Source organism: Tigriopus californicus, chromosome 11, assembly GCF_007210705.1.
Source record: "Tigriopus californicus strain San Diego chromosome 11, Tcal_SD_v2.1, whole genome shotgun sequence".
Classification (NCBI taxonomy): Eukaryota; Metazoa; Arthropoda; class Copepoda; order Harpacticoida; family Harpacticidae; genus Tigriopus; species Tigriopus californicus.
The window spans coordinates 1006849-1028532 of NC_081450.1; the positions used below are offsets into that span (position 1 = coordinate 1006849).

The 21684-nt window shown below is 43.6% G+C and overlaps 1 protein-coding gene across 1 annotated transcript; it reads right to left on the reverse strand.

Moving 5' to 3' along the window:
- Positions 1 to 17702: 17702 nt before the first annotated feature.
- LOC131890333 (uncharacterized) lies at positions 17703 to 20946 on the reverse strand. Its single transcript, XM_059239659.1, has 4 exons — positions 20419 to 20946; positions 19518 to 19650; positions 19136 to 19448; positions 17703 to 19063 (listed from the first exon to the last, which is right to left on the reverse strand). Exons 1-4 carry the CDS (start codon positions 20878 to 20880, stop codon positions 17788 to 17790), a joined length of 2184 nt encoding a protein of 727 aa, XP_059095642.1. The 5' UTR covers positions 20881 to 20946; the 3' UTR covers positions 17703 to 17787.
- Positions 20947 to 21684: the final 738 nt, after the last annotated feature.

The following is a 21684-nucleotide window of genomic DNA, read 5'->3' on the forward strand; positions in this document are numbered from 1 at the left end:
GGCAAACACGACATTTGGAGGCAAATTTGATAAAAACTGACCCAAAAGTGAATCTGTTGTTACATCTTTGTTCATGAAAATTTGAAATTGAAGTTTAGAAATAGGTAACTTCTATTGCAGTAAAACATATGGTTATTTGTTTGTTGTTGTTGTTGTACCTTTCTGTTCATTTTAAATGATCTACCATACCATATGGGTCGGCAGTTAACTTTTCTGATCAAACAAAAGTTGTTACTGGCATTTTCTTGATCTCGAAAAAGGCATTCACAGTTTTAAGGCCTTGGGTGATACGTCCAAAGTTGGCAACATTTTCAGCACCGTGCAAGCAAATTGGCGATTGGATCGAAAACACTCGTGCCAACTCTAAAAACGGGATGGAGAATGCACTTGCTTGGTATTTTATAAAGCTCTTCCTTCCAAAGCGTTATACTGTACATGGCAATGTACGTATATACGTTTGTATGTTGTATTTTTGCAATGTATAACTGCATCGAACCGTTGGCATCCATAAAGTAATCCATAAAACTTGCAAAGAATACGCTTAGAGAGGTAAATAGCTAGACTCGTGCAATCTTGATGCTTGAAATAAATTCGAAAACATCAACATGTGATAAAGTACTTACCTTTGATATATTCACTTGTAGATTAAGGAAGGATAATATATGCCTCATATGTCATAACATATTTTACCCTGTCCAATGGGATTTGACACATTCCCGCCCGATTCATCAAGAAAACTCTACAACACCTGTTCACCTCCGCACCATCATTACTTAATATTGATGATATCAATTGTTTCCCAAATTCATCACGCGATTGATCGTCCCCACTATTTTAGATCAATAAAGACAACATGAGACTCATCCCTATAACCCGTTCCTGTAGTGTTTTGAGGAAGACTTGGAAGATCGCTTGGTCAAGAGGAGCAGTTTACCAACTCATTCAAGCCACTAACACCAAGGCCCCACGCTCTCTTTCTACCAATGACAGTCTTGATAGCATTGCGTCCCTTGAGCTTGAATTGGTGAAACCGCTCTTCAAGGGGAGAAAGAGAGCCTCCCTCCATATTTTTCGCTTTCGAATTCAACTGCCGTGACCTAATGATGAGATTGGTCCATCCACGATTGTGATTCTCTCTTCCTTTTTTCAATAGGGACCTAACGAAAGAAAACACATTTACTTCAAATAAATTGTCTCAATGCCTTCCTCCCTGTCGTCCATGTCATTGGCGTGCTGCTCCACATATATACGTATGTATGGTGTAAGCAATACACACCCATCCACCAAGAGGGGGTCTACGGGTCTCCTGTATGTTCCTCCTGCCCTCAATCCAGATCTCGTATTATAAATTTCTTCTCCACAAAGAGAGCACATCAAGAATCAATGGGTTGTAACGTCTTTATTTGCATTGTTTGATTTTGGGAAAAGCATTGACCAGAGCGAAGGGAGGACACATAGGGTGGCTGGTCAGTCCGCACATATGGGTATTGATGTACCAATATATAGACACAGAAATTTGTAGGAGGGACATTAAAATGAGACATCAGGTATGTACATACCAATGAGCGTATTGTTGGCGGCATGTCAAGCATTTTAATGGGACAGGCTTTTATTTGTTTCCACCCCCGTGTCCCTCGAAACTGAACGCCTCGAACCTCGAGTATCGAGTTGTGAGATTCAATTTGACGGGAGTGCTCGAAAGCATTCTTGACCAATGGGCTGGACTAAAGTCATTTAACTACATTGACCAATCAATGAACCGAGAGTAATACCATTCCGAGGTCAGTGGCATTCATTCACAATCACTGGAATTAAGCGTCTCTTTGGAGCTCCTTGGGACCTTACGTACATATGTACGTAGTAGAGTGGGTAAACATGACTCTCGGGCTTCGAGTCATAAATAGTACACATTGGCCTAATTATCGCGCACAAGCATCCTCAACATCTCCAAGACCCTTTAAGACATTGAAATGATATTTATCGACAACCCAATTCCTGCACTGTGAAAAAATCAGAGTCACGGATTTTTGAATTCAAGTGGCTTGTGGGTTCATTTGGCTGTTGCAGGATTTTTGACGTTGCTTTTTGAAGGCGACAGGTTTGGGAGATGGTAGTGAGCCATTAAAAGGTACTTAGTCCAAGGTGATGCCACTAAAAGCCAAAGAGATGGAGTTCTCCTCATTAAAAAGAACAGCCTACTCCAATATTTAAAGCAGTTTATTAGAGACAAGATAAGAGGGTGGCGGCAGTTTGGTCTCTTAGCTTGATGATCATTTACGTTTAGGATCTAGGACGTTCAGCACGTTGGAACAGCCAGCAACTGGTGTTACTCAAAACTTTGATTTCTTTGTTCTACAGTCATGTGAGCACAACAGAGGCAAGAAGCCAAGTGAGTAGTCTCCCTTGAAAGTAATGAGATAACCAGACTTTTATCCATCCCATAATTAAATGAAACGAGATCTTGACGCTCAGTTGGTGTCACGCTGAGGCTATATTTGCATAAAATCTGAAGGTGGAACCAGAACGCAAAACCCCTTTGAAAGTGGATCTTTCCATCTCACGTTTGGAGGCTCTCTTTGCGTCTCCCTTGGATTTCCATCCCATTTTCAACAGGATCTATTCACGCTTTGTTTATGTGATCCTGGAACGTCCCGTAAATCTAGTGGACCATGGTCCAAGGGTGGGTGGTTTTGTGGTAACCCGAAAAAAAGAGACCGACACTTATTGGATTATTTTCCAGCTTTCCTTCCGTCCAGAATATTCCACTCAAAAAGCGAGCAAAACCCTCTTAAATTTGTGGAACGACCACACGGAACAACCCAAAAGCGAGACCCAATGGAATTTGGGAATGGAACACAAGACTAGCTTGATCGCAATCACTGTAAAATATGATATTGTTCCGCAAAACTCCCCTTCCTTTTCTTTCCACATGAATATCATTCTCTTGAACCATCTTGAACATGGACATCAAATAAAAACCAATCACTCCATTCTCCGGCCTATCTCCAACTTTCTTATTTCATTTCATCGACCATATTTTGAATTGAACATTTGAACTATGTGACATTGTTGCTATTTGGGTTTCCGAAGTGTCTGGGATTTCGCTTTTTCTTTCTTCCCAGTGAGTGATTTGCTTGTTTGAATTGAGATCTTCGACATGTGGCAAGGTTCCATGTAAATTTTGTTGTTTTGCAGCGACCATGATCGAAAATTGGACCCAACTTCAAAGCGATTTTCTTTCCTTCTATAAAAAGATCGGGCGGAATGTATTGCATTGCATATGAGTGAGGTTTTTAGTTCAGCAACATGTGCTCCAAATGTGACAATCCCTTTGGCTTTCAAGTGATCCTCTCCAAATTGGAATTTGCATTACTAAGCAAACACCGTCAATCGAGGAGAAGAAAAAGCTAACCAGAAACCATCCAGGAATTGAATTTCTCTCTCCTTCACCTCACCAACCCCCCTCACCCCCCCCTCCCTTTAGTCCCTTTAGGATACTGAAGTAAAAGAGCAACCAGGCTTGGGTTATGAATTCACGAATGCTCCAAACACATTGCCTTTGTTTCAGACACCGTCAAATTGAGACATGGATTCATAAATTTGGCCCAATTCGCCTCCGGCAAGCCATCCTCAAATAGAGATCCTGCTCTCCCCTCAATAAAGTTTAGCAGGGTACTCGTTCCATTGTACTACTACATACACGGATGGATATGGGGTGGCTAAAATATCGTCTTGGTCTTTTAGGGCACGAGAATTGATGGCATCACTTTGTTATCACAGATCTGTTGGTAAGGTTACCTTGCCACACAGATGAACATAGTCTACATACAGTACATGAATGGGATAGCTCTCCATAGGACATGTCTCATTGCTTTGGGTTATCAAGACACATACCACGTGATTGAATTTGGGGGTCATTCTTTCTCATCAGACAAGCTGGCTCTTTATCAGGGTGGGTTTGTAAATCCTGAAAGGTTGCAAACACGCTTTCAAACTAAGGTTCAAGTTGGACGAGACAATATGGCTGGAAGTCGATGTTCGAGTGCAGATTTCGCGCTCGAATGGCTTACCAAATTATCCTGACATCTGTTTGAGAGGGAAATGTCAACAATCGACTTCAAAGGAGACAAGCAAATCTTGGGTTATGGAGTTCAAGAGGTTGTTGGTTATTGGTTTGGATGAAAGTTCCAGATGGGTGGGTATTCTCATGTTACCGTTATTCCCTGGGTTCGACTGGGTTCGAATGTCGGGTAATGTCTTCAGACAGCAGCCAACGACGACCACCTAATGTCTTCCAATCATTAAAGATTGACGAACAAGAGATGGTTTTCCAACCACGACGAGAAACCGAGAGAGACCCAGAGAGAAGCCGAGAGATTATCAGGTTGCTTCCAGATCAGATGAGGGAAACAAATGACAGCCTTAATGTTCACCACATAAAACCCCTTTCCTCGACTTAATGAACTTATCATGTAATCCGGGCTGGAGATTCAAGCTCCCTTCTTAAGAGGCTCTTTGTGAGTGAGAGAGTGTTCTCATATTCAACTCGGAAGGGTAGAAATGAAATTGACTGAATCGCAGATGATCAATTCCAACCAACCAACCACGGGGTGCTCCAACCCAACCCAAGGTTGTAGGGTTCCAATGAAGATGGATGAGGGATTATTTCGAGCACCCTGTCTTCTTGATGTGGCTCTATTTGCGTTCCCAGCTCCAGCCAAGAATGTTCATCCCTCTATGACAATCTGCAATGATGAGACACAAGAGGAACCAGGAACGACGAACGAGAACCCCCTTTAATGGGACTGATTAATCAAGCTTATGCTTTGATATATCCCACATGATGGAACACAGACGCAAAATATCCACACGGCCTCTCTGGATGGAGGCAGACATACACAAACGGATAGCTTTAGATCTGTGGGCCAATCTTTCTTCACCCATGGAAGATGACACGGACTCATTTTGAAGCCCGGATTGCAAATACAAAACGGAATTGCCGAGGATATGAGGGAACATTAGTAACGATCCAACCGGATAGGGAACGAAACAAACACACATTTGGAACCTGTGTCTTCCTAGGAAAGGGTCTGTCTTCTTGTTGCGACTTTTACACCTTTGGCGAAGCGTGCTGACATCATAAAAGAGTCAAAACAAGACCAGAAATGCTCATTATTGATGACCCCGTCCTCGTCGTCCGTTTGAAGCACATTTTATGGGAATCGACGGTCAGTCGCAGTCCCAATCCGTCTATGAATGTCGGGGTCAAAGCCATTTAGGAAAAGGTCTCCAAATGTTGCGTATTTTCACCCCATAAAACCCGGCTAAATTGTCCACCCAAAACATATCTTGTTCCGGAGTACAGTGCTCCAGTGCATACATAGGTGGAAAGTGAGCCTGCAACCGTCCAACACGGCCAAATAGCCAGACATTAATGGGGCTTGGAACGGGCTACAATGTGTATTCGGTGTGGGTTTGGCCCTGTTTTTGCTCCCATTTCCTTGATCACTTGCAATTTTTCAATGAAAGCGTCCCCAGCTCACTCACACGTCCATCCATCCGTCTCCTCAAAGAAGCCAAAGTACACACACTGCACTACACTAGAGTAGTACATACATACGTAGGCACTGAATAAGTGAGTGAGTGACTGACGAGGTTTGGCCGCCGAGAAAGCAATTTAAATATTTCTGACGCGGCAGCTCCTGCGCGACGGATCCGAGTAAGAAAAATTATCATTCTGAAAATTTTGAGAAATACTCGAGGGCGGACCTGGGGATTGAGATATGTTTCGCCTTTCAACTCATTCTTTCTTTCGTCTTTGGATTAGGGTTATTGGGGTCAGGAATTATGTCTGGCTTGGAACAAGATGACAAGTGATGAATTAAGTCGAAACGACCAAAGCCACTGAGCTAGCATCCACTGCACAAGAATCACTTCATCCAATCAGTAAACTCTCACTAAAAGAGCTAACACATGTAACAGCTTTGATTTCAACAAATCTCAGCTGGAACACCAATATCTTACAAGGGTGGCGAAGTCTTGTCAAACTTGATCTGTCCGGATTCGATGGATTCTATAATTTAGGTGTCCGAAGTGCATACGAGTCCAAGAGAATAAAGAAAGGTTTAGGGTGTCAAACAGTACGATGGTTTCTTGGATTTGCAGCCACCGCCGGAATGACTGATGACTTCCAAGAAGGAAGAAGAAAGATCAATCTAGATTAGGAAAAAACTACAGATCATCATCATCATCAGAAAAAACTACAGATCATCATCATCATCATCACATAAGCCCCAGCTGAAAAATGACCCTTTGTCATCTCTTCTTGAGAAACAGTGTGTGTGTGTGAGGACGTTCGATGATGAGAAAACTCCAGATCGCCACTGGAAATTGATTGATCGCTGGTCTCACTTTGAATTCGCTTCAGTGGTCTCCACTGGTCATTTCCAATTCCCACATATTTCGGCAGTGTTCCAGTTCCGTTTGAGTGACTTTTGATATCATTGAAGGGCACACACGACCACTGTCAATGGTTCTTGACATCTCTGATGAAGGAGAAAATGATTCTGTTGGGGTCAGACCCGGCCAAGTTATATATATCAACACAGATATTCGATGCATCAAAGAAGTGTAATCAGTCCCGGTCTTGGCCAACCACGAAATCATGTCTGAAGCTATGTTCAAGTCTGTGGGTTTGACCCATGGTCATCAGCATCAGGATGTTTCCACCCCATTCATTTCATTGACAGCTTGATCTACACACACCCGTGGTAATGGGTGTATTTCCATGCATGAGAGAGGATGGATGCCGTTCCCCACCCAATGACAATGAAACCCAAGTAAACACTCAAAGCCTGTGAGAATCGTTCCCCCAACCAAAAGCCCATTGTTCCAAATCATGATGATTCCACTTTACTAACTGCATGCACAGTGCTGACAATAACTATGACAGATTCGAATTGAGGAGACACTCTGATATAAATTCTGTCCCCGAAGGCGACCATATTTATTCCCACAACCTCATTGGGAATGTCGGGAACACTTGGAATGGACACTACTTTCTGTACATAACAAGGAGCGGTTTGTGATGAATGGGTCATCCTGAACCAGAGCTTATTGGGGCGTTGACTGTGAACAATCCCATGGCTGGTTGTGCCTCGCACCCAAAACAAACCCATTGACATAGGACTCGGAAGCCCGGATGGATTGACTAATTGATGCCCGGGCGTTTCGGGGGCGAGTCTGGGTGCCAAATGCTAACCCTTTCGTCATCCAAATCAATGGTAAGACAACGGCATCTTTGCCACCACAATAGATGGGTTCCTGCATCCTAGAGGGTGGCTGTCAAGTGTTTAACTCTTTTTCTCATGACCAAGCCAAGAGAAGGAGGGGGAATTTTGAGCGTTGGTTATGGGGGGGGGGGCGTCATTGGGGAAAACTACTCATTACGCAAGCTCAGAATGTGACAGAGCATTGGGGTTCGTTGTGGGTCTCAGGGGGTGTCATGTATCCGATGCATCCTCCAAATATCCCAAGCAAACCTGAGAGCCGCACGTACACACTCACATTCAGCCCTACTATTGTAACGCTTTACTCACATTGGAAAAGAAAAGAGATTGACAAGCAGACAAATCGGCAAAATGACGGGGAGTAATCCCTCGGCGGATTCTCGCCAACTCTTTAACACGAAGGTACATGGACTTCTTAAAACTTTTTTATTTGTGACCTATTCATATGTGCCCTTCTGATGAGGAAGCTGACCATCCCTGAAGTGTGTGGAATCTCGTTGAAAATTGTGGCCAGTTATTAAGTAGTCCATGTGTTTCAGGACAATGCCCGGACTGAGACAAAACCCACTTGGAAAATCATTTCCCGTGTCGAAGTTTGGCTTGTCTTCCGATTTGGGCGACAGGGTTAAATTGGGATGTGTAACAACTGTAGGTATAGGTAAACCTGAGGCTTCAAGGGTCGCCCGCCGCTCACTTTTGAAGCCTCTGGATTGTGAAAACCGTGGCCAAACCAGTGTCCACATTTAAGACACCCATTGCGAATGAGGATAACAAGCGCCTTAGAAATTGAGCTGGCCACTTTGGCACATCTCAGATTCGCTTAATGTGGAAAGTGTGCCAAAAAAAGGACATCAAAGTTTGTCCAAGGAAAGAGTATAGTGTGTCCGGAGGAAATAAGGGATCATTTTCGATTTCAGGAGTGAAAAGAGGTGATAATTGAGGCTTGGCCCGGAAATGGAGGTTGTCTCTTAAATTGTGGATTTATTCATTAGGGTGGGAAGTCATTCAACAGGATTTGTACAGGGTGACCCCTTGTGGTGGTGGTCATCAATACATCTCTTGTGTGCTGAGTCAATGGCGTAAAAGGGGTCGATCTTAATGAAATGTACATTAACGAAAGGAAATGAGGGCAATCAATTGTTAATCTTAGAGCCACTTTGCATTACCAATGACACAGGTTCACACAGGTGTTCAGAGGAATTCAGATCAGGCCCCTACACTATTTTCCCTCCAAGCTGATGTTGTTGTCTGTGTAACCTGAACAAAGATATATGTCAAGCAACTCCGATCGGCTTCAATGTCTGCTCTTAAGTCCTAGATCTGCTCATTAAAATGACTGAGCCATCCAGATACTCTTAATGAGCAATCCCGTTATCAAGTGCAATCCGAGAGACCAGGAAGATGCTGAGAGAGACAGAGCCTCCCTGCGGGATTGGGGATCTGCTGTCTCGTCTCTTTGGGTGGGAATCAAAGGGTCTCATTTCCCAGTTAAAACAGACTTCAAAGACGTGTTCCAACCTGGCCCAAATTGAAACTCATTTCCGACTCATCTTGGAAACTTTGGGCGGTGTCAGGCAATGAAGTGAATAAAGAGGTGGCCTGGCGTGTTGCGCGTGGCTCCTCTCAACTGAGTTGTACACTGTATATACGTATGTACATGTACGAGTACCTAATGTACAGGGAAATATTGAATTCGAGCCCCCCTTTCCAAATCAAGGGGATCAGAAGACTGCTACAATTACAGTCTCCAGTTAGAGGCTCCAGAGATCAAAGCCAGGCCAAATGAAGTGGAAATGAGAGGCTCTTCATCACCGTAACGGCTTGACATTTGTCAGAAACGGCTTTTTTACACATTGACTCCCTTCTCGTCATAGAGCATCATGTACGAGTATGTAGTAGTAACAGAGCATAGTAGCGCATCCAACCTTAGTTAAGTCTCTTATTGTTTGGATATTTGATCGTAAAATCTTGGATCCCACCCAAAACACGAGCCGGGAGACACGTGTCTAGGGACATAACTTTCCATTTTCCCCCATTCACCTTGGATCTGTTTGAGAGAGAGGCGTTTTTTGCTCAAAAACGCCACGCATCATGCGGCCATCTATTATTGAGGAGCTTAATTTTGGGGGCTGTTTTATTCACCGGATCCACTTTTTATGGTTTTGGCGTTAAACCCAAACTACGTGTGGACGTGTATTCAAATTTACGAGATGGGTTCAATTCATGGTAGAAAAAAAATCCTCAGCACATGTCCTTCAAATCCAAACCAATGCGGAGAGGTCCAGCTCACTGAAGGCTGGAGATTGGTTATGTGTGTGGTGTTTTATGACAGTTCACAATGTGGTTATGACCGTATAAATATCAAGTAGGTGTCATCAAGTTCCTCCCACTCATCTGGAAAGGACGGAACCACCTGCAGGCACCAATGTGGCCATCATTTGTGATCATCGAAAAACTTTGTTTGGGGACGAAAGGGAAGCGAGGAAATAAATCCGTCAAGTGGGTTTGAAAACCCCGCTCTTTCCAGAGGAGGTGTTTCAGGGTTCGGGAAGCAATCCGCAAGGGATTAAAATCCCACCACAAATATTACAACAACCCCTGGGTTGGTTCGGAAAAAAGCCATAAAGCACTCAAAGCGAGTGTGAAAACACAACGAATATCGCTCTTTAGCTTCTATGACATCTCGGGATTTATGTCTTTTTTGTCTAAAGGCGATGTGAGCAAGATTCATTTTTTCCCAGAGGGACACAACTTCACTTTCCAATACCGGATGCAATTTAGAAACCAACACCCTTGGGTCACTCCTCACTTCTTACATGTAGGCAGAAAAAGCCAATGAAATCACGGTCTCCTTTCTCAGTGTACCCATTCATTTGCGGCCATTCAAATGGACGAGCCTTTGTTTTGTTTTACTGGTTCGTCAATCAAAGAAATCAATGGCCCTTGAAATAGAATCATTTCAAGTCTGACAATTATTGAAACACTTGCATGCCGACCATCTACGCTTATATTTCTTTGGAAAATGAGCGCTCTAAAGTGGCAATGTATTAAGAATGTAGAGTTTGCCTAGATATGATTATAAAGCGCTTCAAATACTTCCTTTTACTACATACATACTACAATTTTCTGCTCTTAATGCAAATCAAAATTGACCGATCAATTCAAGGGATAGCCACTTCTCTGCCAATCGTATTCCTGATTGCAACATAAGGTGCTTGACACTCTACAATCTGTGAATCATAGGTATATTCTATGAACTAGGATCAGACTTGCATGAGCTTGCAGAAAGAGCCGTTTATGCCATGTGTACATTAGTGTACTGACAACCTTTCAAGACGACCTATGGGTTCCATGTTTTAATGCGATTCATGAAGAGTGCTTTGAAATGCTTTGCATTCATCGATGTGGTCAATATACTCGTACAAGGGTGCTTGCTTGCCTCAAGTGTGGTTTTGTTTTATCAACCGTTGGCCGGGAAGCTCGAGGTTATTGGCCTTACGAGTCATAACTCATTAGGTATCAGACGATCCCGTCGTGTGTGAGATACCGGAAATGAAAGATTTCGAGTGAAATCCACTTGATAATTTACTAGTCCACAATCCCCGCCCATCTCGGTGGACCATTCCTTACTTACTTATGGACATGCAGTGCACTCGTTTGTCGCCATGTTTATTAGTGCAAGTCACGAACGAGAGCGAGTACGATTCCAGGCTTGGCTCTTTGGCTCTTTAGCTCTTTAGCTCTTAAATCAGACAGAGATGAAATTGAATCCCCAAAAATGTAGCGCCGTCACTGGAAATGGTTATTATTTTAAATAATTTCCCATGGAATTCATCCGAAGGAAGGGGTTGTGAGATGTCTGTCTCAGACTCTCGGTGCATCAAGTGCTCACCCACATTGGGATAAAAGGGTATTTCGTACTTTTTGTGTTCACTTCGAGGGCTCGGAAACAATTAATCAATTGCCAGACCGCCTCAAGATGAATCGTTTCAACCCTTTTGGAACCCAGTCAAATTTTGCAGGTCATGCAATGACAAATGCATGAGAAAGACAGATTTGTGATTGGCGGCCCTTTCGTAGCGCCACCTATCGTCCATTCATCAACTACGTTTATGGCACTCGCACTTGCCCCAGACGCCATTGAGGATTTGTCTGATTGAAGATATGGATTGCGGGAAACCCTTGTCAACAACTTGTCATCAGATTCGGCCATCTCTCTTTCTCTATGTGTGTGGATGTGTGTGTGTGTGTGTGTTTGAGAGTATGTTCAGTACTTGCGTAGTGCTATGTGTGAATATAAATCCCATAGATCATCGGGTGCCCGTGTCATGTATCGAAAGCGTTCCCACTCATTTGATCTTGGCCCCGTCATCTACATATTAGGATAAGTCACACGTGATCATCGAGAGTCTCTTTAGAGGATCAAGTTCCTAACTCAGCCTACTAGACACAAGGCACAAGGCACAAGGCGCAAGGTACAACGGACCAATGGACCAATGGACGAGGGATCTCTTCCTCAGAAAAAATCTTCAAGTTCATTTGGCGGCCGACCGCCAAATCAGCATAAATTATCCGGCGTCAATGGAGAAAGCCAAATAAGCTAATGAGCCGCTCCATCGAGGTGTCACGAAATGAATTACAGGCATACATTGCTTTATAGTGATAGATAATAATTATTTTAATACTCTTTGGGTATTTTATTGATTCCTGGTGCATGATGTGACTTCTTTTAGCAGAATCGTAAGAATAAAAGGGATCAGTTTGAATTGTGCATGATACTCAAAACGCGAAGGTAACTTCAAACACATTTTGGCGACCCTGAAATTGGAACAGGTTTCTATTAAGAGCTCTCCCAAAAAAAATGGGACAAGGGCCACTAAATCACCGTAACATTTTTGACAGGATGTAAATCCGTCAAATACCAAAGACTTATGGCCTGAACATTAATAATTGTGGTCTTCAATGCCACCACCCTCGTCCAATGAAGTGATTCCGAACGCTCCTTAAAACTGAACCAATTTGGGTGTTGAGCTTCCCAACTCATTCAACCCGATTCGAAACGAAACCAAGGGTGGAAAAAAACACGTGTCGCGCATGGACAATATTTTGAATTTTGATCCACTTCTGGAACCCAGAGCCATCTCTGTTAGGATCGTGGAACTCTTGATCCCTCAGAGGGGTCACAATCATTCATGAAACAAGCTTGGCTATGAAAAGATTCAATCCCCTGTAAACTAAAGATAGCGTCACTACACAACTCGTTACGGATTTGTCAGGAAAAAAAATGCTGTTTTTCTTACATGCATTCAAAACTGAACCTCATTTCATCTTGTTTTCGTTGATCTAAACGTATAAACGGTTCTTTTGATGAAACATAAAATTTATATCAGTGTACATATAACGCTCAATACTAACTCTATCCACACACACATATGAAAATGAACAAAGCTCCAATGGGAGAGAGGGAAAGCACCCAAGCTTCCCTTTTCACCCTCCTCCTTTTGCTCCTACCACCATCATCCCCACCTCAACAGCAACAGCAACAACAACAACAACATCAACAACAGTAACAACCAAACTGAATTGAGACTCGGAGAGTCATCGACTCTTCTTATTTCTCTAAAAAGCATGGAATAGAAACAAGCAAGCAGCCTCCACAGAGCTAAGGGAGAGACAAACGTGGCAATGGTGAGCTTCAGGGTGGTTCAATTTGAGCCATAGATTTAGAATACCTCTAGATGGAGATAGAAGTGCTCCGCTCTTGAATAAAAAGGCATAAAGTCCCGCCTAGACATTAGCCATACATTAGGCCTTTCGCACCAATTAATTCGTTTCAATGGAAAATGAGACATGACACAGTTTTTGTCCTTAGAGACAAATATCTGTGGAAGGCATGAGAGGGGAATATCATGTCAAAGAGAATACGCAAGCTGATTCTGCCCCTCCAACATACGTATTAGTCTATGTACACATACGCATAGTATTGCAACCCACTGTACTGCATGTACTCCTCGGACTACTACTGGGGTACATCCTTTCCTTTCTGACAAGAGGAAAGGAATTATCCTCGTAAATTAAGCGTCATCTCAAAAAAAGAAGAGAGGAAGAAGCCTCTCTCTCTCTCTCTCTCTCTCTAATACGATCGGCCCAATTCATACGATCGGCCCAATTCGGCCCTTCGATTGTATGCCATGCCCATGGCCCAGCCCCGCTAACAACAACAACAACAACAACGGCGTCAGGGGGCGAGTGAGTAAGTGAGTGAAGAAGACCAAGGAGTGGCATACCGTTGTAGGGCGGTGCTGTGAAGAGGGATGAATGAGGTTAGGGGTGGAATTGGCTTTTCTTTTTTCCCCCTTCCTCCCCTTTTCCGTGCCATGTCAGTTTGGAGGAGAGCGTCAAAAATTAAGAAGCTCTTTGAGATACTGCTTTTGTCTTCTCAACCAGACGCTTTGGCATTTGAAGCGTCTAAATTGCACACTGGCATTATAACTTTAAGCAAATAGCCACTCTTGAAGTTAGAATAAAGCAAAAATATATCGGAATCAATCTTTGACGCAATGGAGTAGCTATTGCACGTGGTTCCGGTTCCGAAGATCCGGTCGAGTCAGCTTTTGACGATTTTACTTGGAAACAAAACGAGGAGAAAGGCAGTAATAAATTGTTTCCGTACGCATAAATGATAGGAGGACAAGTAGCTTGTTCTTTCTAGCCCGGACATATCCATCTCAGGCAAAGAAAGCACCCAAAGCTCTTCTTCACTTCAGAGAGACCCAAATGAAAGTCAAAGATGCAGATCGTGTCTTTTTCTTAACTTGTCAGGTTGACTCCAGATAGAGGGGGGGAAAATACATCAGAATGGGATTTACTTCATTCTTTCTCCACTTGAAAAATTGAAAAAAGGCATCTCGAAACTTAAAGCCTCTTATCAGCTCAAGCATGTAATGAATGGATTTACGACCCCCTCACACACAATCCAATTTGAATGTATAAAATTTACCGAATGGGTCTTCCATTTCCCTCTTTCAGTGGAGGTACAGTGGAGGTACTGGAACTCGAGAAAGAGATCCATTTTAGGAGCTCAAAACCTAAGGCACGTGGCTAATATCACCGAGGAATGAATGCCACTTGAATGAAGAGTGAGAGTCAGGACAATGAGAATGATAATGAAAACAAAGACCTCGTCTTGAATTGGTCTCTCGAGAGTGATTGAAAAATTCGGAAAGTAGCTTGTAGCTCGCTCTCGTTGAACAAGAAGTCGAAACCATTCTGATGCGCTACAATCATTATATGTATTATGTATGACGGTTCCCACAATTTCGCGATGAAAGCAACTGATTGAATGTCAAGCCTCAACCCTTGGCATATTGGAAGGGTTAATCCTCTCCGCTTTGTTCGATTGGCACCACTATTATCACCACAGTACACAGTACACAGCCATCCATTTTGCGCTAAGTCAATACTGGTTTGGACATATTTAAGGATTGTCTCTTGATACGATTGACAGTTATTGGAAAGGATTGCATCAGATTTGGTACTCTGCCTTTCGTGAGAGAGAAGGGGGTACGGTTTGGTGGAAATGTCCGGATTTTCCCACCAAATTTTCCTCCGAGGAATTGACGCGTTGTAATTGCTCCTAGATGGTGTGTTTTCAATGCCAAAACCTGGGACTAAATGGGATTAATCCGGTAATCCTGTGGAAATGATGTGAGACAGACAATAAACGGGGATCGTTTGGTACTATAGCTGTGCATACGTATTATGTATGTATCGTATGTATATAGAAATTCTACCACGTGGAAGTCGTACCTCGATCAACTCGATTTGATTTCCAAGATTAGCGAGCCATTAGTCGTTTCAGGGATATGCACAAAATCTCCACTGTAGAGTTTCGAAGCTTTATAGGTCTACATTTTTGGAATGGAAAATGACCCTTGTCCTTTGAAAGGAGTCCACGTGGGGAATCCTCGCAGATGAGAGGAAGCTTGGGATTGGGCGCCAAATTCAAACGAAACAGAACATAAAATAACTTTCCTCCAGTGGTTTGATGTGAGAGTTTTTGGGTTGAATGGTTTGATAGGGAGTGCCCAAATGGGTGTACATGTTTGGGGAGTCCCATTTGATGAAGCGTCAGTGTTTTGGATCGCAATATTTGCATCATCAATTGTTTGAGAAACTCCATTTCCTTTTAATCCCTGGAGAGACACACGGAACGAACGCCAGAAAACGGAGGCACTTTATGGGGAATGTCATGTGTGAACTAGCACCTCAACATTCCCGTTCCTAACTGCGCTCATGGGGTCCTTCTCATGAATGGTTAACGACTAAGCAATACGATTGGATCAAATCCACGGGAAAATAAAAAAGCCACTCTAAATAAGAGCACAATCAGCTCCTGGCAGTTCTTAGCTCATCCAAAGAAAGCCATGTGGATCGAGTTTGGGCACAGAATGTCACCGCTTGTCTCCTTCTGATGCCTTTCGAAGAGAAGTGAGAGTGTGCCAGTACAGTAAAATGTGTCAAAAGCATGTACAATGGGCTTGGGAGGCAAGTAAATCCATGGGGAAATGAGGCAATCGCTTGGGTGTGGGATTTAAATCCGAGTCTGAAAATTAAATGAGCTCCATTGGATTTGAACTGTCATGCTGTTTAATGTGCAGTTAACTCCAATCAAGTGGGAACATTGGGAAAATCCTCCTGCATTTGAAGGTTTCCCAAAAACCTGGCCAGAAGATGACTGTTCCAACCAAAGGGGGGAAACACAACGAGATCATTCCAAGCCTCGAAGATTACAATATGCTGATTCAGATTGATATAAAGTTCCCACAGAACCAATAGATTGTCACTTGATACTTCCAACCCTCTTCTCTTGTTCCAATCACTCTCCTCTCACTCACATACACATTGAATGGAGCTTCAAGGGTCCCATAGACAGTTCCAATTGATCCTGGGTTCCATCGGATTCATTGGGCTTGTCATCGGAACCTCTTCAGGGACCCCGAGGAGACGAGGAACAAATGATGCTCAGTTATGTACTCGAGCCTTCAAACCACATTCAAATATGTCAATGACAAGAAGATGACGCTTGATGGAGCCTCACGTGGGTCGGTCGTGCCTCTCTTCCTGTGGCCATGATTTCTGATATCCGAGGAGGACCACTCCAAAAGGGACAGTTTTCCACTTCATTGGATGCATGGGAGAATGCACGGAATCGAGGTTCGGTATGAAGTTCCCGACAGTGCTGCTAATAGATGCGTTTTGGGAATGCCAGGGAAAAACAGAAGCTGGAATGGGCAATTTTGGTTCCAAATCACGGAAATGGACAACTCAGGCAAGCATGAGTTGTAAATCAAAAAAAATGCCAGCGCTTATTGGGCTAAACGCTGAGCAGATCCATCTTCATTACACGTACGTGGGAGTGCAACAATCCCCACCGCTTTTCACTTTTTCACTTGAGTGACCAAGTCACGTGGATTTGATTATTTATCACATTATAAACAATATTCTCTGACAAATTTCCATCGGCCAAAGCGGAGCTGATTCAATTTTTTTGGGGGAAACAGGGAAAAGATATATATAAAAATTTATGATCCAAACAAGCCTCTTTTCGGGGTGGGACAAGAGATTTTGCCATGGGTAAAATGGAAATGTGCCCGGGAACATTCCCATCTTTTCTTATGTAAAATTGGTCACATGTTTCAGCTCATAAACAATTGAGAGACAACGTCGGTGGGACTGGAGACACGCCTCCATTGGAACAAACCAGTCTCCCCTCCCTTCTTTCCCTTTCCTGCCATTGTTCCATGCATACCAATGGTTCCAAAATGAGTGACAGATCTGGAGGAACCCACTTGAAAGTGGTTCCAGAACTCTCAAGGGACCTCGAGTGACTCACCATCGGCGAGAAGCAGAAGTGCATCCATCCCGTTTTCTAGATTTAAAATTGAACAACATTATCGACGATTGCCAGCATCACGCAGGGGGTCGTACATGACTGCAGATATCTGAACATTTTAAGATACAAAGCGATCTTCGTCGAACACAATAAATATTGAGTCCCTTCAATCTGGCTTTTTCCCATGCAGTGAATGAAGTCAGGCGGCCAATAATGATCCTTAATCCCACAGGATTTCGATCCAAGAATAATGATGAAACTTTGGGGAGAAAAAAAGGGAAAAGAGCGGGTGGCGTTCCCTAACGATAATGATCCTTGTCATGACCTACAAACGCAGGGTGGATGGATCATCACTCGCCGTGGAACATCCAAGTGATTACACGGGATCAAACACACAAGCTCAGCAGCATTTTTCTCTTTCTAATTATATGGATGGGGGGGTCTTTATTCCAAAGCGTGAGACTCACTAGACGCAGTAGTAGCGTAGAGTCGAGAACCCTAGTAGAGGAACCAGCCGATCGTGTGGATAGTGTATTTCAACTTCAACAAGGTAGTTTTGCCATTAGTAAATAAACAAACGTAACGACTTGCATTCGCCTCTCTTTAGATGAACGATCGTTCGAACTCCGCCAACCACGTGGATTCAAGCTCCGGGGGGAGACGAATAAAACGGTAGAAAAGGCGAACGTACTCCATGCCATTTCGGATTGCCAGTTCAATTCCATCCACACCCTCAGTGACAGACTCGATACTTTTGGGGTCACGGAGATCCTGATCAGTTGAGGTAATGGAAGAAGTCCGAGCCTCAAGAATATTGGCATTCAAATCGGAAATGGAGATGACCTTTTCTTGGGGAAAGACGGTGGGGGGATCGTCCGATGGTTGGACAGGGAGCTGGGCTATTACTGAGCGAGAAGAGCTAACAGTAGAGACGGAATCATCTTCCTGATAATCTTCGAAATCCTGACCTTCTTCGAGATCTTGTTTGGCTTGTGCTTCGATATCATTAACTTGCTCGTTGTCTCCATTATTCCGATGAACAATATCTTGATATTCCATAATTTCTCCATTCTGATCTTTTTTGCTTTGTTCTTTCTGATCTTCTCCCTGATTGTGATGGTCTACTTCTTTGCCATATTCTTTCTGGTCTTGAATTTCTCGAGGTTCCTTCTGGATTTTATCATCAATGGCAGAAATCATGCTCTCGTCGTCTTGAAAGTTACGGTTGTCATCATGATCTTCTTTTGATTGATTTTGTTCTTCGTCAGGGAATATTTCTTCTTGATTTGCCTCCAGGTGTTGCTCATCTTCATCATCCTCTTGAGCCGCATTCTCCTCACAGAGTACTTCCTTTCCTTTGACTGCTTCTTCTAATTCTGAAGTCACTTCAACAGGCGAGCTGATATTAAGCATCTCAGAATTGTGGGACTCTGGAACGAGAACCTCCATTGAGGTGTCTGTTGTACTTGAGGGATGATCTCCGTTGGTCTCTGCTCCCACTTTGTGACCCGAATCCTCGACATCTGGGTCACTAATAACCTTGGCCTCGAACGCATCAGTGGGAATTTCCTTCGGCTTCGGAGAAACATCATTGTCATCGTGAGCAGAGATGTTGATCTGACAAGAATCCACACTTTCGGAGATCAGGCTCCCAATGATGTCCAAACTCATTAAGGCGTTCTCAGAGACAAGGCACTCGTTGTCATTTTGAGGAGTCTTGAGCGAATTGTTGGGCTCCTTCTGGGCCTCTTGATCTCCTTTAGGCTCAGGTTTCAACGACAAGGTATCGACCTGCCAGGTCTGACCATTGTCCACGGACATAATGTCCAATGTGAAGCAGTTGTGGAGCTTTATTAACTCAACCAATTCCTTTCCTGTCCTGAAATACAATTGAGGGGCCAAAACACACCATGAGTGACAGTTCACAGCAATGCAGGAATAATGTGCTTACATTTTCTCGGGTTTGGTGGCTCCCGGTCGGAAAACGGCGATTTCCTTGTCCAACTCAAAGTAGGCCTTCAGTTGAGCTTCACCTTCGCCGTGCATTTTCTGGTGGATCAGAAAATTCGCCCTCGTCTCATCTCGAGATTGATACTCACCCACGATGTTATATTGACAACGTTGGGCAATGAATCCTCGACTGAGAGCTGGCAAAGGTGTCTTGACTGAACATGGGGACGCGGCCGGTTTGGGACGGGACTTCTCTTCGGTTTTCAGAACCATCTTGGTGAAAGTGGGCAGAAGGTGTCCCATGAACGGCAGACCTATTGACAATGAGAGCATGAATGAGTGACTGGCCAAGCTGGGACTGCATCTATGATTTAGATAATTACCAGCTTTTCGTTTGACCTCTCGAACATTCTTGGCAAAAAATTGGGGGACCGGGGGGGAACCCGTCATTTCCCAAAAAACTGTGCAAATCACACGAGCGCCCACGGATGGTTTGGTATTAGCACTGTCACTTCGCTGAAAATATTAACCAGATACATGGTTGCAGCAGGCATATTCTGACTGTCATCGTAGCCTATTGTCAAAGACCAATTCAGTTCAACCAACACTAAATATTGGTGTTGAATGTGCCTGCGCTCACCAAGGCCGCTCAGATCCAGTTCCCTAGGGACTCTAAATGCAGAGACCCACGAGGTTTGGTAAGTGGTTCCAGTTCGAGAAGTAAACAATCTAAAGAACTAAATGTTTTCAAACACATTTGAATTGATTTATTGCATCGGAAAAAGGAACGTTATGACCATAGATTCTATGGTTATGACAAACACCATGGAATGCTTACTTTGAGGACACTTCTAATTAGGTTTTATTGAAGACAAGCCATTTAGTTTTATCGTGATACTGTGATTTGCTCCTCTCTAATTACTTTCTGAATCCGATTTCTCGGAACATCAAAAAGCTGGAAAAAAAATGTCATCTTATTTCCTCTTCTAGACACTTTGTTTCTGAGCCCTAGGCATCAAAGATTTAAAAACATCGTTTACTTTTAATTTTACCCATAAATGACACCATAACAACGACAAATTAAGATAATTATTTGGCTTTGGGAACGGAACTTAACATCAAAATTGTGAGAAAGCGATTCATTAAATGAATAGACTGACATTTTTCATTAAGCTATAACAGAACATCCAAACTTCTTCTAGCATCAATTCGATTGCTCAAAATGGCCGACAACGTGGGATGGAGGAAGTAATTGGCTCAAATCTTTATAAATTTCAGTATTACCTGCTTGCTTAGCGCCACATGCATGGTTTTAGAAACGGGATCATCAAAGATGACCTCCATGGAATGATTCCAATTCACTCGGAAGATGTCGCCATGAATCAAACGTTCTTCAAATTCCGCCATAGGCCAAGACTCTTCCGCCAAAGGGACACCTCCCCTGGGTCGGGGACGCCCACCGTCCTTGTAACGACCGCTATCCGACCCTCCCCAATCGCCGCCTCTGGCTCCGCCCCCACTTGCACCTTCCCGGGTCTGACGACCCGCCGTCAAAGAGGGCGGCAGCAATGACGGCGTGTCCAAAAGTCCGCCCTTCTGAAGCCCGGCTTGTCTGAGGGCATTAGGTGACAAAATCCGCCCTGATCCTGAGGTCTCCACCTCCTGAGAGGAGGTGGGATCGCGGTTGGATCCAGTAAATGATCCCCGAGGGCCCCGAGGCACGCCTTTGGGGACTCGGTAAGGCATGTTCGACGTCGAAAAAGTTCCCTTGCCTTTGGCCACTTTGCACCAACTGATTAGAAAATCGAAGCTCACGTGGTCAGGATTGCCATGAAGACAACTAATGCTTGAATGAACATAGGTCTTTTCCCAAGGATTTATCGCCTCTTTAATTGATATCGACCAATCAAAAAGTATGGCGATATTTTCAGATTCCTCGTCACTCGTCTGCATTGGTCGAAAACGAAAGGAACACTTAGGCCTCTTTCCTGACTTGAGTTGCCCAAAACTAAAATATGGAAACGTTTGGCTTGAGGCATCACTGACACACTGGCTTGTGCCCCCAATCAGCTTGTAAGGAAATCGTAGTGATGGGATCAAATCAAATTTCAAACTCAAGGTTGCCAAGAAACTTGGAAAGTGAGAGCACCAACCGATTCCATCAGAGCGTAGAGCGTTAAGTTTGAGCTAAAAGCAACCCAGGTTTTGACGAAAGAAAAATCAGGATTACTTTTTGAGGCTAACTAGAGATACTCTAGGCAGAGATACCCGAGGTTGAGTATACGTCGGCAAATTTGACCGATCTGATTGGCTGCCAATTGTCAATGAACTTGGGCTTTGTTTGGAAGCGTGCAAACCTTCCCAACAGGAAGTCAGTCACTGGCCAAATAGAGCTCGTACGTTTGTATGGCATAAGAAGGTAAAGCTTGGTATGGTTTATGACAAATTTGAAACACCATGGGTTTAAAAAAACTTCTTCCATTCGATTGAAGTGTTATTTGTCATTAGAATTGCATTAGTGTGATATTTCTCAATATAAATGCAGTTGTC

Coding starts and splice junctions, on each gene's coding strand:
- LOC131890333 (XM_059239659.1), bottom strand. CDS start 20,880: ATGCCTTACCGAGTCCCCAAAGGCGTGCCTCGGGGCCCTCGGGGATCA. Junction 19,449..19,517: donor AGAGGTCAAACGAAAAGCTG/GTAATTATCTAA, acceptor CATTGTCAATAG/GTCTGCCGTTCATGGGACAC. Junction 19,064..19,135: donor GCCACCAAACCCGAGAAAAT/GTAAGCACATTA, acceptor ATTGTATTTCAG/GACAGGAAAGGAATTGGTTG.